At 41.2% G+C, this 17,339-nt stretch overlaps 1 protein-coding gene across 2 annotated transcripts in view; it reads left to right on the top strand.

Annotated features, from left to right (window-relative positions):
* The first annotated feature begins 594 nt into the window (after window positions 1-594).
* The window catches only part of cyp4v2a (cytochrome P450, family 4, subfamily V, member 2a), a 70,808-nt gene continuing 54,063 nt past the window's right edge, over window positions 595-17,339 (top strand). The window contains exons 1-2 of one of the 2 annotated variants that reach the window (XM_077205009.1): window positions 595-823; window positions 906-1,004. In XM_077205009.1, the coding sequence (XP_077061124.1) occupies window positions 769-823; window positions 906-1,004 (154 nt within the window). In that variant the 5' untranslated portion in view covers window positions 595-768. Of the gene's footprint in view, window positions 1,005-17,339 lie in introns of both variants that reach the window. The other variant, XM_077205008.1, reaches the window with a different exon arrangement.

The following is a 17,339-nucleotide window of genomic DNA, read 5'->3' as shown; positions in this document are numbered from 1 at the left end:
CAAGACATATTTTTGTCAATATTACACACCCCTAATGCACGGTATTCATTTTGATTTCTTCAGGTGTTAAAAAGATCTTAAATTTGCCTTTAAAAAGTGTGCAGAAACCCTGACAGAGGTGTGTAATAAAATAATTTAATGCTCAGCTAGCCATGCACTCTGTTCAGCCTGTGAGTTTAATTACTAAAATAAAAATATAATGTACTGTAGCGATTCAGTATTTAAGCTGTTTTATTACTAAAAGTCGCAGGGCAGCGTTGGTAAGTTTCTGTGCTCCTGTTTCTGAGCATCTCGATTATCTCTGTGTGAGAGTGACGTATGCATGTAGCCTATGTGAGCTTCAATGAGAACAGCATTAATTTAGAACGGTGGTTAAAGAGACCTGGAACTACCTGTGCATTAAACTGTTTTATTGCACACCTTCCAGCCAATCAGAATTGAGTATAAAGACAGACCTGTGTGTGTGTTTGTGTGTGTGTGTGTGTGTGTGTGTGTGTATATATATATATATATATATATATATATATATAGAGAGAGAGAGAGAGAGAGAGAGAGAGAGAGAGAGAGAGAGAGAGAGAGAGAGAGAGAGAGAGAGAGAGAGGTCTTTGTCATTTCTTTTCCATTATATATTAAATAAATAAAGATTGTGGTCATATGCTTGTGCAGAATAAACAAGGAGAGTTATTTTGTGTATTTGAAACCCAAGCACGTCCCATGTCTTTAGGGGGATGTAGCCTACAACATTTTCAAGTAGTCATTTAACAGGCGATGAGCTCTGGAAAACTACTGCACTACACTACAAAACATCAAAATGCATGTGGAAGTTGGTGAACTGTTAAACGGATTTCTAATTTTTGTCTGTCTTCTACTTGTGCTGACTTTCATAACATATCAGTTTTTTAAAGATTACTTGCACAAATGGAGAGAACTAAAACCTGTCCCCGGGATTAGTCCAACTTACCCTTTCCTAGGCAACGCGCTCAATTTTAAGTCTAACAGAAGAGGTAAGTGTAAATTTACAATACCAAGATTACTGTTACAGGATACAGCATGTAATATAAATACATAATATAAAACAAAGTATGATGTAATAATTTAGCTACTTTAGTTTATACCAACTTTATTTAAATTCATACATTTAAAAATAATTAGGCTATTCTATTTATGACAAACGTGTGCGTGATCTATATAGCTTACAATATCTAACTACGTTAAACTTAACACTAATAAAGACAGCAATAAAACATTTAAAACAATAACCTGCCCTCGAATGAGCTTCAGTGTTTTGTTTGTCCCCGACGACCCAACAAGACTTTCACGCGCACAATGCCTCCCCCTCCCACGGAGCTGAATATCTGCATCTCTGATCACCGTAGCCTGGCAACCTAGACATTTCTTTTGTCATGCTTTAATGACGGAGGATTGGAAACTTATGTCATAGCAACCTAGCCAAACTTCTGCTTTATATGCACGCAGGCAGAACAAACTATAGCAACATTTTAATGCAATATTCAAATTCTTAAATCCAGACACCTTTAATTACAGCAACAACTTTCAGCCACAACTTTCACCAATGTAAAAATGTCACAATTGTGCCTCAACACGAAATTTATGTGAAAATTGTAATTGTAAAACTGCTGTCTGCTCAGGCCATAGCCTACCCTGAAGTAACCTATGTTTTCTGTGATTTTTTGCCATCTGCCCATCTCTTTCCTGTGGGGTTAGAATTGTTGCATTATTCCAAATAAATAAACAGGCCTGATAGCGCTCCGGCGCCACGCCGGATTTCCGGCGTAACGGTACATACGTGTCTGAAAAAAAAAAAAAGCAACAGCAAAAGAAGCAGAGTTCGACCAATCATAGCGCTGGGTTCATTCCCCAAAAAGCAAGCGGGTATGATTAAAAGATGCGTAAGGCCTATCATTAAAAAGAGACTGAAAATCGACAGCTATAAAGAAGTCCGCTCGTTCCCGCTTCCACTCCCGCGGCCGCCTCTGACTGAGTTCATGAGCGAGGACAGTAGGCCTAGGCTACAGTAGTCACGGTACTTCTGACTCCTGAAGGTAAACGGGCTGGGGTGGATGTGGAAAGTTGAAGTATTGTATTGAGTTAACTTAATCTGGATTCTATTATCACACGGAGTGATAGCAATCGCATGGGTTATCTTAAAATACTCCGTCATTCATGTCACTCAGGTAAGATGAAGACATCATACAGCCATGCAAATTATAAAAAGCTTAAGTATTGATGAACAATAAATCTAAATAAAATTAAAATCGCTATGGCTTACTGATTATGAAAGTGCTGTGATTTGTGGATTAATTTACTGATAAGCGCGAGTCTGCAACATGGCGTTTATTTATTCATTCTCAGTGTTGAGAAACGTAGCCTGCATGTGTTACGTTATTGTGTTATAATAACTAAAGTACCTAATTATGTTACATAATAATTTTGTATGAAAAGTAGCGCGTTACTTGTGGATAAGAAACCGTTGTATCAGTGCTGCGCGAGCTCTCTCTCTCACAAACACAGACCGCAAGACAATGCTAATTTTTTGAGATAGGAATTTTGGGTTTTCATGAGCTGTATGCCAAAATCATCAGTATTAAAACAATAAAAGACCTGAAATATTTCAGTTGGTGTGCAATGAATCTAAAATATATGAAAGTTTAATTTTTATCATTACATTATGGAAAATAATGAACTTTATCACAATATGCTAATTTTTTGAGAAGGACCTGTATACTCAGTTACTGCAATTACTATAATAAGTACAGTATGTAGGGTAGACTGTTTACAGTTGAGACACTTTTTGCACTTTGATTTTTCACACAAAAATAGATACTGAAACGAAGTGAATTTCAACATGACATGCCACATGACATTTCATTAGCTTGTAGACTAAGATATTATCAATCAATAATACCCATAAGTAGTTTATATTTTCCACAATTAGCTCATAAAAACGTATGTTTAATTTTTTTTTAACTTAAAATAAACTAATCTGCAGGCTTTTTCGGTCGACGAATCGTGCCTAGAGTTCGGGCCGGGCCTTTCTAATGTTGTATTGAGACCCCGGCTCGGATATGTGCCCAAGGTTCCTACCACTCCCTTCGTGGACCAGGTAGTGAACCTGCAAGCGCTGCCCCAAGAGGAGGCAGACCCAGCCCTGGCTTTTCTCTGTCCCGTCCACGCCCTGCGGGTTTATATTGACAGAACGCAAAGCTTCAGAACCTCAGATCAGCTCTTTGTCTGTTACGGAGGCCAGCAGAAGGGGAAGGCCGTCTCCAAGCAGAGGTTAGCCCACTGGTTAGTGGATGCTATCACCCGAGCATATGAGTCTCTGGGTGAGCCTTGTCCTCCCAGGTTGCGCGCTCACTCTACTATAGGTGTTGCCGCTTCCTGGGCCTTGGCTAAAGGCGCCTCGCTGACAGACATTTGTAGAGCTGCGGGCTGGGCGACACCGAACACGTTTCGCTAGGTTCTATAGCCTTCGTGTGGAACCTGTTTCCTCCCGAGTTCTAGCTACGGCCAGTGGGTCGAGGGAATAGGTTGTGTCGGCTTGCTACGCCACTCCGCCTTGATCAGCTGATACGTGCGTTCTTTGCTCCGTTGGCGCCCTACGTTGATTAGCCTTGTGAGTTCCTCCTTCACCCTTCCGGTGCTGGGCGTGGCGGACCGCCCGGCACCAGGTCTGCTACCTCTAGTAAGGAGTTGCTAGTAGACTGGGTGCTTCCAGTGGTCTCTATTGTGACCCATGATGCCACGTGCATTTCAGCCGTGTCTTCCCCTTGACGGACTCGTTCGTCGTCCCTGTTGAGTACTCTCCCACTTCCCCTGGATTGGGACAACCTCAGGGACTGCCATATGTTTCACTATCCCTCTGGGCTAGTGCATATGTGTATTTCTGGCCTTCCTCAGTCAGGCTAGGGCTTCCGCAGTGTTCCCCCTCTCTTGAGGGAAAGCTTTCCCAGTGTTATCCAATATCCACTTTGCGGGTCTTGTGGAACAGCAGTGCGATTCCCGTTCTAGCTCCCGCAACTTAATTTAAGAAACTGCTGCAGGGTAGCTTAGCCAGGCGCTGGAAGGGGCCAACACCATGGCGTTTTATTAGGGATCCCAATTCGTCAGGGAACTCCCCCGACGACACGTCGGAGTTCCCAGGACGAAAGGGAATGTCTCGGTTACGTATGTAACCCTCGTTCCCTGAGTACAGGGAACGGAGACGTGTCATCCCTTCGCCATGTTGCTGTACCTCAGCGAAAAGCATTGCGTAATGTTTACTTCCGCCTTTTATACCCGCGCTGGTAGGCGGGTCATGGAATGCAAATCTTGCATGCCAATGTCCATTGGCTCGTTTTTAATTCTCTTCAAGTCAAGGCAAGGCAAGTTTATTTATATAGCACATTTCATACACAATGGTAATTGAAAGTGCTTTACATAGAATAAGTTAAACTAATCAAAAGAAATAAGAATAATTAAAACAGTTTAGAATAAAAGATAAAATACAGCAATAATCAAATGAAATGAGAATAATTAAAACATAATATAAAATACAGTGCAAACAGTCGGACGAACAGTGGCACAGTGCTCATTCAGTAAATACACAGCTAAACAGAAGTGTTTTGAGTCTGGATTTGAATGTGACTACTGTAGGAGCACATCTGATCTCTTCTGGAAGCTGGTTCCAGCTGCGGCTGGCATAGTAGCTAAAAGCAGACTCGCCATGCTTAGAGTGAACCCTTGGTATTTCTAGCTGATGTGATCCTAATGATCTGAGTGATCTGTTGGGTTTATATTCAGTGAGCATATCTGCAATGTATTGAGGTCCTAGGCCATTGAATGATTTATACACCAGTAATAATACTTTAAAATCAATCCTAAATGTAACTGGCAGCCAGTGTAAAGACCTGAGGACTGGTGTGATGTGTTCATATTTTCTGGTTCTACTCAGAATCCTGGCTGCAGCGTTTTGTATGAGCTGCAACTGTCTTATGGTCTTTTTGGGAAGGCCATCGAGAAGTCCATTACAATAATCCACCCTACTGGTGATGAAAGCATGCACAAGTTTTTCTAAGTCTTGACTGGAAACAAAGCATCTAATTCTTGCAATATTTTTCAGATGATAGTATGCTGATTTAGTTATTGCATTGACATGACTACTGAAACTAAGGTCTCTAGAGACACACCCAGATTCCTGACTTGATTTTAGTTGTTTGACCCCTAGACTGAAGGTATGCGTTCACCTTGAGAAATTCATCTTTGTTTCCAAACGCAATTACTTCAGTTTTGTCTTTGTTTAACTGAAGAAAGTTTCTGCACATCCAATTGTTTACTTCATCAATGCATTGGCAAAGGGAGTCAATGGGTTTGTAATCGTTAGGCGATAGGGCTAAGTAGAGCTGTGTATCGTCTGCATAGCTGTGGTAAGCGATTTGGTTCTTTCTCATTATTTGGCTCATTGGGAGCATGTACAGGTTGAATAGGAGTGGCGCAAGAATTGAGCCTTGAGGGACTCCGCATGTCATGGATGTCCACTCAGACTTATGGTCTCCTATACTCACATAATAACCTCTGCCTCCTAAGTATGACCTGAACCATTTTAGGACTATCCCAGAAAGCCCGACCCAGTTTTCCAGCCTGTCAAGAAGTATGTTGTGATCGACAGTGTTCAAATGCAGCACTGAGGTCGAGTAGTACCAGCACTGATAATTTGCCTGTATCAGTATTTAAGCGAATATCATTTATTATCTTTATGAGCACTGTCTCTGTGCTGTGGTGCGGTCGGAAACCAGATTGAAAATTGTCAAAGTATCCATTCGAGCTTAAGAATTTGTTTAGCTGATTGAAGACAACTTTTTCAATGATCTTGCCTATAAAAGGAAGATTTGAGATCGGTCTATAGTTGTTTAATATGGTCTTATCCAGATTGCTCTTTTTCAGGAGGGGCTTGACAACTGCAGTTTTCAGGGAGTTCGGAAAACTCCCAGAGAGAAGTGAGGCATTTACCACTTCTAGGAGATCTGCTTCTAAGCTGTGTAACACATTTTTGAAAAAAGATGTGGGAAGTGCGTCAAGGGCGCAGGTTGATGTTTTTAGGTGCTGTACGGTTTCTTCCAAAATTTTGCCATCAATTTCTTCGAAATCAGACATAGTGACTACTTTCTCAGGCTGTTGTCTGATCTGCCTGACCCAAGCGCAACTCAAGGATGAGCTGATCACCTTTCTGATATTATTTATTTTCTCAGAGAAGAAAGAAGCAAACTCACTGCACTTTCTCACTGAGAGCATTTCACTGGGAATCTGGCTTACAGTAGCAAAAAGAGTGCGCATGTTGTTTATATTGCTGTTTATAATATTCGAGAAGAAAGTCTGTCTAGCTTTGCCTAGTTCCTTATTGAAAACATGGATGCTGTCTTTGTAGATGTTATAATGGACTACAAGTTTTGTCTTCCGCCACATGCGCTCTGCTTTTCTGCATTGTCTTTTCATATTTTGCACTGCTGTTGAGTTTCTCCAAGGTGCTTTTTGTCTGTCACTCTTCTTCCTGACTTTCACAGGAGCAATATCATCAATTACACTCTTAACTTTTGAGTTAAAAGAATCAAGGAGAAAATCAACAGAGTCAGCAGATATGCTTGGTGTTAAAGATATAGCCTTCATAAATAGTACACTAGTGTTCTCATTTAAGCATCTCTTCTTGACAGACACAGATCTAGCTTCAATGGCAGGAGAGATCAATATATCAAAGAAAATACAAAAATGATAAGACAGTTTTACATCCTTAATAACAATCGATGAAATGTTTAGACCCTTACTGATAAGTAAATCTAGAGTGTGTCCACGATTATGTGTGGGTCCATGTACATGCTGAGTCCGATCAAAAGCTTTTAAAACAGTTTTGATTTCTTTTGCCATTTTGGTTTCTGCATTATCTATGTGAATGTTAAAATCTCCAGCAATGGCAAAGCAGTCAAACTCTGAGGAAACTGTTGATAACAGTTCTGTTAAGTTCTCAGCAAATGCTGGAGAGTATTTTGGAGGCCTGTAAACAATGATAAGTAAAATTCGTGGAGCACCTTTTAACACAATACCCAGATATTCGAAAGACGGGTAATTCCCAAATGATATTTGCTTACATTGATAGACATCTTTATAAAGAGCAGTTAAACCTCTGCCTCTTCTGACAGCTCTGCAGACACTCATAAAAGTAAAGTTAGGAGGGGCTGTTTCATTGAGGACTGTTGCACTGCAGCTGTCTTCTAGCCAAGTTTCATTTAGCAACATAAAATCAAGGTTGTATGTGGTTATTAAGTCGTTGACTAGAAGTGATTTATTTTTGACTGAGCGGATGTTTAAAAGTGCTAACTTAACAGTTTTTTTTTTTTGTCCCCACAGCAATCTTAGTATGTCGTGTAATAGGCACCAGATTAGGTGGGTTTGCTGTACGGCTTTTGAAGGCCTTAGACTTTCTATCATGTAATCGAACAGCAATAGAGAAAGATACAGGCACATTGGGTTCCCGCTTGTTCTGTAAACATTTGAGAAAGTTATTGTTATCATAGCAGGGACCCGACACATATCACTGAGAGCTGGTATCAGTTGTTTGTGGTTCACCTCGAGCTGCTGGAGGAGGGTGTGGGCCCTGGCGCTGTGGCAGAGGCCGAAGAGCTCTCACAGGGGGAGGGCGAGCTGGGCCCGCAGGCTTTGGTGTTTGTGGGGCCTGGCGTTTTTTGGTTGGTGTCTGGGGGCTCGCAGCAAAAGAGTGGGATAGTCTAGTTCAAGCATGCACCAGTTGTTCCATTTTCTCTGAGAAGCACAGAAGTGGAGATGCTGGAGAGAGGGATAACGTTTCCGGTGAGAGGGGCTGCTGCTCTGGTGTTATTGGAGGCTGTAATATGCTGTCCTGGTTTCCCTGGCTGTTTTCCAGAAAGTCGTCCTTGGGTGCTGAATCTTGGAGCAGTTCTAGTATGTCACAGTCTGTCTGTGGTGAGCTCTGTGGGCAGGGCTCAGCTGAGATTGTGTCCGTGAGCAGAGGTTGTTGTGGCTGAGTGGTGTTATCATTGTCCTTGTGTGATGTGTCAACCGCATGTCCATTCAGGTGCTGAAGTGATATCCTGTGGTCATTCATACTGTATCCAGGTGTGTGTGTGCCATTCAGGTTGAGTGGATTGGCACACATTGCAGAAGGATGACGGAGGGAGAAGTAGATATTGTCCTTTAGCACTCTTGAACCAAGTTTGTTGGGGTGGTGGCCATCCTGTTGAAACAGTTGCCTCTGACTCCAGAAAAGATTGAAGTTGTCAATAAAGTTCACTCCTTTTATATTGCAGGTTTTTTGCAGCCATGTATTAAGCCCAAGCAGCCGTGAAAACCTGTTTGTTCCTCTTGCTGGGAGTGGTCCACTGATGAATGTCTGAACTTTCAGTCTTTTAAGTGTTTCAAAAAGTTCATTGAAATCCTTTTTAAGAAGTTCCGACTGCTCTTTATGAATATCATTCTTCCCCACGTGAATGATGAGTCGATTTGCAGTCTTATGTTTCATCAGAATGTTCTGAAGTTCCCTGTTTACGTCAGATGTTGTTGCTTGTGGAAGGCAGCACGTTGTTGTATCCCTGCTATTAATGTTTCTGATTACGGAGTCGCCCACTATCAGAGTCCTGGGCCCGGCTGCGCTCTGAGCTGAGTGCCGCTGTCTGCTCGACCTTGAGCCCCAGTTAGCATCAGTGTTAGCTACTGGCTGATTCAGTCTGTGTTTGATTACATTCATCAAATTTGGGGATTCCTCCTTCATTAATACTTCAAATCTGTTCTCAAGATGTATAGGCGGTGGTAGGAGACCAGTGTTTGCAATCCTTGTCAGATCCGTATCTGGGGTAGAGGATGCTACTGCAGCAATGTGATGCTCGTGACAATCTGATGTCTCGAGTGCCTTTGGGTCTCGCTCCCTGTTTGTGCCATAGATTAGTAAGTCGATCGGCTTGTTTCTCTACAATCAGTATGGCCTGTCGAGCACTAGATTCATGGGACTCACCGGCTGTATGCTGAGGTCGTCCATGACGAATCTCTGTTGTGTGTTCCGTCTGGTTTGGCGGTCCCGCAGTTAACTTTGTTTCAAGAATTGCAATCCTTTGTAAAAGTCTGTGGCAGTTGAAGTAGCAAGTAGATTCCAGAGGAGGCATTTTCTTATCCTTATGAATGTAGGCAGTTGTGTTTTCTCTTCCCCGGAATGTAAGCTTTCAGTGGGAGGCTGGTCGAACAAAATAATTCTGCTTTTTTTTTTGTAGTAATCCAAGCGTTTGAGCACTGTGCTGATTTGCTGAAGTTAAAATTAGGTGATAAAAGGAGATAAAATATAGAAATATAAAAGAGATAGAGCAAAGCGCGGAGCAGTAAGCGAGAGCGTCCGAACAGTAGCTGAGCAGGAAGTGCTCAGCTACTGAAGGCAATTGGCTCCCTAGCGTGATCCCAATTCGTCAGGGAACTCCCCCGACAACACGTCTCCGTTCCCTGTACTCAGGGAACGAGGGTTACATACGTAACCGAGACGTTCAACATGTTCAGACTGAGCCAAAAAAACATTTTAACAGAATAAATTGAATATTCACAAAATGTGTGGGTCTAGGTAAAAAAATTAATTTCCCTGAAAACTATTGAAATTGATTTATAGCGTTTTGGAAAAGAGCTCCTCACTTATTTGTGAATTTGTCTGCACGTCTTGACGCTAGAAGTGTAATCCACAAATGCTTGCGGGGATCTACAAATGCACAGAAAGTGATTCACAAATGAATGCCAGGCAGAGTTGGGTTTGTTTTTATTTGTAAATCTCTTTTTTTTTATTTGTGCGTTTTATTAGTTTTGTGAAACTCTTTACATTTATTTGTGAATCTCAATCTATTTATTTGGAATAATGCAACAATTCTTATCCCTTAGAACATGATCTTTATCTTAATCTATGAGCTCAGTATGTAAACTTTGTAAGAAAGTAAATTGGCTACCTTTTTACCATGCAGTAACGATCAAGGAAAGCATGTGCACAGTTTTGTGATTTCATAATCATTATTGCTGTTCAATTCGCCTTCATTTTCAAAAAGGTATGCTTAGAAACAAGAAATTTTTGCAGACAGTAGAATAGGCCAACTTGGAAGTCATGCAAATTCGGGAGTGGCGTGGGCAGACGATTGCTGCATTCACAAAATGTGGTAATTACCGTAAATAAAGCTCCATATGCTTACGAATCGCTCTCGCTGTACTTTGATGACATACACTGATCAGTCTGTCTGCACAGTCTTCTACTTCAAGTAAAACTCACACTAAAATCTGCACTGGTCCGGTGCCACAGTAGCCACCTAGTACAAATTGTAGCTCTCAGAAAATGACGAGTTAACACTTTATAATTACAAGTTCTCTTTTGTAGTCCCTACGAGTTACGTCACGACAACGAATGGGGTTTTGCTTAGAAAGCCTATCAACTTCAAGAATATAAAACGAGCCAATGGCAGGAAAATGCCATGGGTCTGCGGAATTTGCATAGCGTAACTCCGCCCCACCTCGTGGGTATAAAAGGGAGGACGCTGGCAACATGCAGATATGTTTTCGTTTCGGAGCTCAGAGTATTCTTCACTCCACAAGCCATTCTGAGATCTTTTCTGCACTCTTCGATACGAGCTAACTCTTCAGGTGTTGGTGTGACAGCGAATTCCAGTGAGATTCACATTGCCTGCTAATCTGTGCAGTGATTGCCAGATGTGTGTTTCTTCCTGGTCGCTTCAGCATCTGCGGAGTCTTTTTTCCTCTCATTATTGAGTTTGTGCGTGCGGCACGTCTTTCCAATACAACAGTGAAAGATGTCTTGCCCGTGCACTTCTGGTTGCGGTCGGATGATTTCCCCATCTGATGGGCTCAATAGCAGCTTTTGTGTGCTTGGGCATTGATCACACTAAAGCAGCTTTTGTGGATGGTTCATGTTCTCATTGCGGGAACATGACCATCGCGACACTGCGGTTGAGACTCCATGAACTCACTAGAGCAGAGGTCTTCAATCCTGCTTCTGGAGGGCCACTGTCCTGCAGAGTTTAGTTTCAACCCTAATAAAACACACCTGAATCAGCTCATCAAGCTCTTCAGGATCACTTGAATATACAAGGGCAGGTGTGCTGAAGCAGGTTGGAACTAAACTCTGCAGGACAGTGGCCCTCCAGGAGCAGGATTGAAGACCTCTGCACTAGAGTGAGAGTCCCCTCATCCACACCCCAATCTACACCTTCCACGAGAGGTGGTACTTCGGCTGGTGGCCAGGGTGACCTGAGGGGGAGGTTGTGGAATAAAGCGCCGAAGATAATTCCTTGGCCCACACCCCCCTCGTGCGTGCATCAACCCGTGAGTGCACCGATGACGCGTGTGTCTTTCGGCCCTCCAGATGACTATAGCATGTCCGTCGCAGCATCCGCAGCATAGGGAACGGAGACGTTACATCTCCCTGCCACTTCCGCTTTACCGCGGGGATTGCCTTGAGTTCAGTCTCGGCTCCTCAGCAAAGAAACATATCTGCATGTTGCCAGCATTCTTCCTCACGAGGCCATTGGCTCGTTTTATATTCTCAAAGTTGAAAGGCTTTCTAAGCGAAACCCCATTTGTCGTCATGACGTAATGTCTCCGTTCCCTACTCAGGGAACAAGGGTTACATATGTAACCGAGACGTTCTGCAAGCACGTGAAGACTGTTTACAGTTCAGAATCATTACGGTAATTACGACATGGCGTGAATGCACCCTTCTGTTAGTGAATTTTCCTCGAGGATACACTGTAGCCTACAATGTCTTTGCAATGATCCAAAAGCATTTTATAATTTATTAAAGACACAATATGTAAGATATGGTTCTCTTTAATTTTCTAACATTTTTACGGGGGACGGGCGTGTTCTTGGTTTTGTTTGATTGCTCTGTTAGTGCAGCTCATTTGAATGCATGACCGCTGCCAGCCAAACTATGGTGCACAACAAACAACACAGACCAAAGGCATCTAAACAAACCAAAAAAAAAGAGGACGTGATGCGTCACACAAATGCGACCCTAAGGACCCTGTTTTTTTTTGTGATCACAGTTTTTAATTTTATTTACCACATCAGGAGCATATCTGAGTTCACATGAACTATATACAGACAGATGCCATGAAAACTGTCCACATATAAAAAAATTTAAATAAAAAAAAATATATATAAAAAAAAAACTTAAAAGGAGTATGTAGAATACGGAGGGGAAAGGAAAAGGGGAGAGAGGGAAATGTAGTATGTCAAAATATCAGTTTATCTGACAAATTATCAGCGATTTTTGCCCAGCTTTGAATAGTCTTGTCCTTTGCGCCGTTGATCTTGGCAGTGGTACCTTCCAACAATACAATGTCTCTAAAATAAGATAGGAAAATGAAAGTTGTGGGTATGGATGGTTCTATCCATAGCTTTAAAATAGTCTTTTTGGCAGCAGTGCTTGCTGCCAATAAGGTCCTTTTTTGTTGAGCATTCAACTGGAGAGCGGAGTCATCTAAAAGAAGAAATAGCAAGGGGTCTTGTGGTACATCCAAATGCAGAATATCCGAAAGAACCTTACTTACAGAAGTCCAAAAAGGAACCACCGTGGGGCATTCCCAAAAAATGTGCAAATAGGAACCTACTGTAGATGTGTTGCATAGATGACAGTATGGATCAGCTCTAACCTTCATCTTATACAATACACTAGGAGTAGAATAAGCCCTATTAATAAATTTATAATGAATCATCTGGTGAGCCAGGTTCTTAGATGCAGTGAAACATCTAGCCCATACCACATCCCAGTCAGGCTTAACTAAAGCATCCCTTTCCCAGGAGTGCACAGCTGGAATATAAGTGTATTGCAATAAAAGAATTGAATTATAGATCTTAGAAACTAAGCCATTAGAGGGAGTATTAGGGTCCAGCCACTTCCACAATGGATGTGGTAATATGCTAGTGTTCCAAGGAACACCATAGGCTTTCAGGGCTGACCTCAGTCTTAAATATAGAAAAAAAGAAAAACCAGGTAAAGAAAACTCTGATCTTAATTCCTGAAATGACTTGATGCCTTTTTCACAGAAAATGTCATTCAAGGTATGAATACTGGAATCAGACCAGGCTTTAAAGACAGAAGGTTTGTTACCGGTATGCAGACAAGTATTGTGCCACAATGGTGTTATTTTGGTATATAAGAAGGGGCCTCCCATACTTTTCTCAACCTTTGTCCATACCTCAAGGGAGTACTCAACGATTGGTCCATAATTTTTCTTAGTACATTTAGAAACACCTGAAAAGTGTAGATCTTGTAGGCGAACTGGATGGGTAATATTCGCTTCTAAATCTCGCCATGGAACCCGAGATTCAGGATTAACCCAGGTTTGGATTGTTCTTGTTTAAATTATATATCTTAAAATCAGGGAATGAAAGACCTCCATCAAGTTTCTTACGCTGCATCGTCTTAAGTCGGATTCTGGGTTTCTTCTTGGTACAGATAAATCTAGATATAGCAGTGTTGAGTTCTTTGAAAAAATATTCAGGTGGTGCTAATGGTAACATAGAGAACAGAAAATTTACCCTGGGAAGAACATTCATTTTAATAGTAGAAATTCTTCCATGAAGAGCTAAACATAAGGGGGACCACCTATCTAAATCTTCCTTGATCTTATTGAGGAGAGCTTGATAATTAGATTTTGGGATAAGATGAATTGGAGGGGATAAAGTGATGCCTAAATATGTAAACTGTTTAACTATGGGGATCAGGGGAGGTAAGCTACTGGATTCCTGTCTCGCTGCGTCATTAAGGGGCATTAATGCCGATTTAGTCCAATTAATTTTGTAAAACGAGAGAGTACCAAATATATTAAAAAGCTTTAAACATTCAGGAACAGACTCCGAAATATTGGAAACATAGAGCAAGATATCGACCGCATAAAGAGAGATTTTGTGTGAGGTATTTACACAGATAATTGGTTGTATAGTTGATGACTGACGCACTGCTTGAGCCAAAGGCTCCACTGATAAGGTAAAGAGCAAAGGGGATAATGGACAGCCCTGGCGAGTACCCCGACCAAGAGCAAAGGACAGAGACATAAAGGATCCAGTAAGAACACGAGCTGAGCAGCTATTGTAGAGTGTTTTAATCATTTTAATAAACCCTTGTCTGATTCCTACATGCTCAAGGACCGCCCAAAGAAAGCTCCATTCAATTCTATCAAAGGCCTTCTCCACGTCCAGCATAATGACTGCGGAGGAGGGCGGATAAGAATTGGATCTATGAATGATGTGTAATAGTCACCTGATATTATCAGATGCCGACCGGCCTTTGAGAAAACCGGACTGATCAAGGTGAACGATCCTGTCTATGCATTTGTTCAGTCTAAGAGCTAGAGTTTTGGCGAAAAGTTTAGCATCAGTGGTGATTAGACTGATAGGTCGGTAGCTAGCACATTCTAAAGGATCTTTGCCTTTTTTAAGTAAAAGAGTTATAAGAGCTGTGTTTTGGTCCCTATTTAGGGCTCCATTTTCAATTGCAAAATTAAACAAGTTTAATACAAGTGGTGATACTATATCCCAAATGGCAGAGATTAATTCAGGGGGAATTCCGTCAATACCTGGAGATTTTTTCTTTGGCATAGAGTCCAGGGCCAGCTTCAATTCTTCAAGTGACATGGGACAGTTTAGCATCTCCTGATGATGTTCATCAATTTTAGGAAGATGAAACTGTTGAAGAAAAGATGTATGTTGCTGGTGACCTGAAGAATTTGAACTATATAGTTGCTCATAATAGGTCTTAAATGTCTGATTTATATCTTCAGGTTGGGTGCATAAAGTGTCTTCATTCTTTATAGCGTGTATGTTTGCTCTAGATTCCATCTGCTTGATTCATAGTGCTAATAATTTGCTTGGTCTCTCACCGTTGAAATAATACGATTGCCTTGGTCGATGCATAATGAATTCAGCTCTGTGCAAAAGTAATCCTTTTATCTTTTATTTAATTGCACATAGTTCTTCCTCCTTCCGTTGACAGTAGGTGTTTTTAAGGTCCTGTTCCAACGCCTGAATTTGTCTCTCCAACTCATTTATGCATCTACTTCTAGAATTCTGACGAAAAGAAGAGAAAGAAATGCATTTCCCTCTGATAAAGCATTTTGTTACCTCCCATAAGGATTGTGGATTATTTGAAGAACCACTGTTCAAGTCCATAAACTCTACTAAGGAGGTACGCAGTTGTGATAGAAATGTTTGGTCGTAGAGTAAGGATGTGTTATATCTCCAACGTTTACGCCCAGAGGGAGCGGAAAATGGGAGGAGACAAAAAGTTACTGGGGAATGGTCTGAAAGAAGAAGGGGCAGTATATCTGCGTTGTCAATAAATGTAATGTAAGCAGGTGATACGAGCAGATAATCAATGCGCGAATAGGATTTGTGGCGAGCTGAATAAAATGTATAGTCTTTAGCGCTATCATTCCTTAATCGCCATATGTCGCACACATTGACCTGTTTTATAAAATCATTGAACAACTTTGAAGAGGTTAAATCAGAGTGAGATACCTGATAGAATGCACTATCATGTTCATTAGGGGCATAAACTGAAACAAAAGCACATTTAAAGCTGCAGTAGGGAGTTTTGAGAAAATGTTGACTTAGCCTGAAAATTTGAAGAAGCACAACCTACAGGTCCAACCCCCTTGCTTTCTGCTGCACTACAGCCCTCCCTACAAAGCTCCTCCCCCACAGCGGAGCCTGCCGTGAACGCGCAGGCTAGTAAGCAGAATCACCGATGACGGCGGATTATAAACAGTTATGGAACATTCACTAATAAACATCAACAATATGCTTTACATTGACTATGGCCTGCTCATACTTTGATTACAAACTTGGTCCTCAAATCATTATGTATTTTGCAATACATGTAACTTTATAAGGTTGGACTCTTTCTATAAGTTATAAATAGCTACTAAGATAACGTTAAAGGATTAGTTCACTTTTAAAAGAAACTTTTGCTGATAATTTACTCACCCCCATGTCATCCAAGATGTCCATGTCTTTCTTTCTTCAGTCGAAAAGAAATTAAGGTTTTTGATGAAAACATTCCAGGCTTTTTCTCCATATAATGGACTTCAATAGGACACAAACGTTTCAAGGACCAAATGACAGTTTCAGCGCAGCTTCAAAGGGCTTTAAACGATACCAGACGATGAATAAGGGTCTTATCTAGCGAAACGATCGGTCATTTCAAAAATAAATAAAAAACTTTAAGTTTTATAAGCACAAATGCTTGCCTTGCTCTGTTCCGTGATGCACGTTCGTGATCCTGTTCGAACTCGTTCATCCAAATGAACGAATCTTTTTTCGAGTCATTTCGTTCGTTGAATGAACGAAATGACTCCGAAAAAGACTCGTTCAAAATGAACAAATCTTTTTTCCGTTCATTTGGATGAACCAGTTCGAACAGGAGAGTCACGAACGACCGTACGCGCTCGCGCTGTGCAAGAGAGGGTTGATCAGCGCGTACACGAGCATGATTGACACTGCTAAGACATTCCTCCTGGCTCCGATTGGTTCTTTCTGACCGGGAGCGGTGTATTTCTGCAAATGGCAGTAGGACCACAGGGAGGAGCCAGAAGAGCTTGATTTTTTTCACAGATTATCTGTCTCATATTCTACTTTCAGGACATAATGACAGTTTTAACAAATATTTGTTTACAAAAGCTACCTACTGGAGCTTTAATATTGGACCTTGTACCGAGTATACAAGTAATGTGACCGTCTGCATCACTCTTTGAACAATGTATGGAAAAGGGAAGGCGTCGAGCTATCAATATCAGAACCCCCTTCGTTTTCTTAGGAGATGAAGAAAAATAAGCTAATTTATAGTGCCTATTCTGAAAACGATGTACGTCACAGGCTTTCAAATGAGACTCCTGTATTAATACAACAGATGCTCACTTAGTTCTTAAATAATCCAAGCATTTAGTTCTCTTAATGGCACCATTTAAACCATAAAAAAATCTTCCAGAAAACACTCCCTCACATCAAATAGATGTCTTCGCAATGTACATGTGCTATCTGGAAAGATAATTGATCAGATAGCACTACGGCTCTAAGATGTCCGCTAAAGAGCTGATCAACATCTTTGAAAAAACAGTTTTACATACATTCTAAATCTTAAACATCTTTTTTTTTTTTTTTGCAAATTTACAAAACAGTGAGACATACAAGGTAAGAAGTCGGTGACACACATATACAAAACAGAAGAGAGAAGAGAGAAAAAACACAAAAACAAATCAAAAACAACGAAATACAAAGCAGCC

This window comes from Siphateles boraxobius, unplaced genomic scaffold, assembly GCF_051911475.1.
Source record: "Siphateles boraxobius isolate OS27281-9 unplaced genomic scaffold, OSU_SipBor_1 53, whole genome shotgun sequence".
NCBI lineage: Eukaryota > Metazoa > Chordata > Actinopteri > Cypriniformes > Leuciscidae > Siphateles > Siphateles boraxobius.
This window is presented reverse-complemented; position numbering and strand designations above follow the sequence as displayed.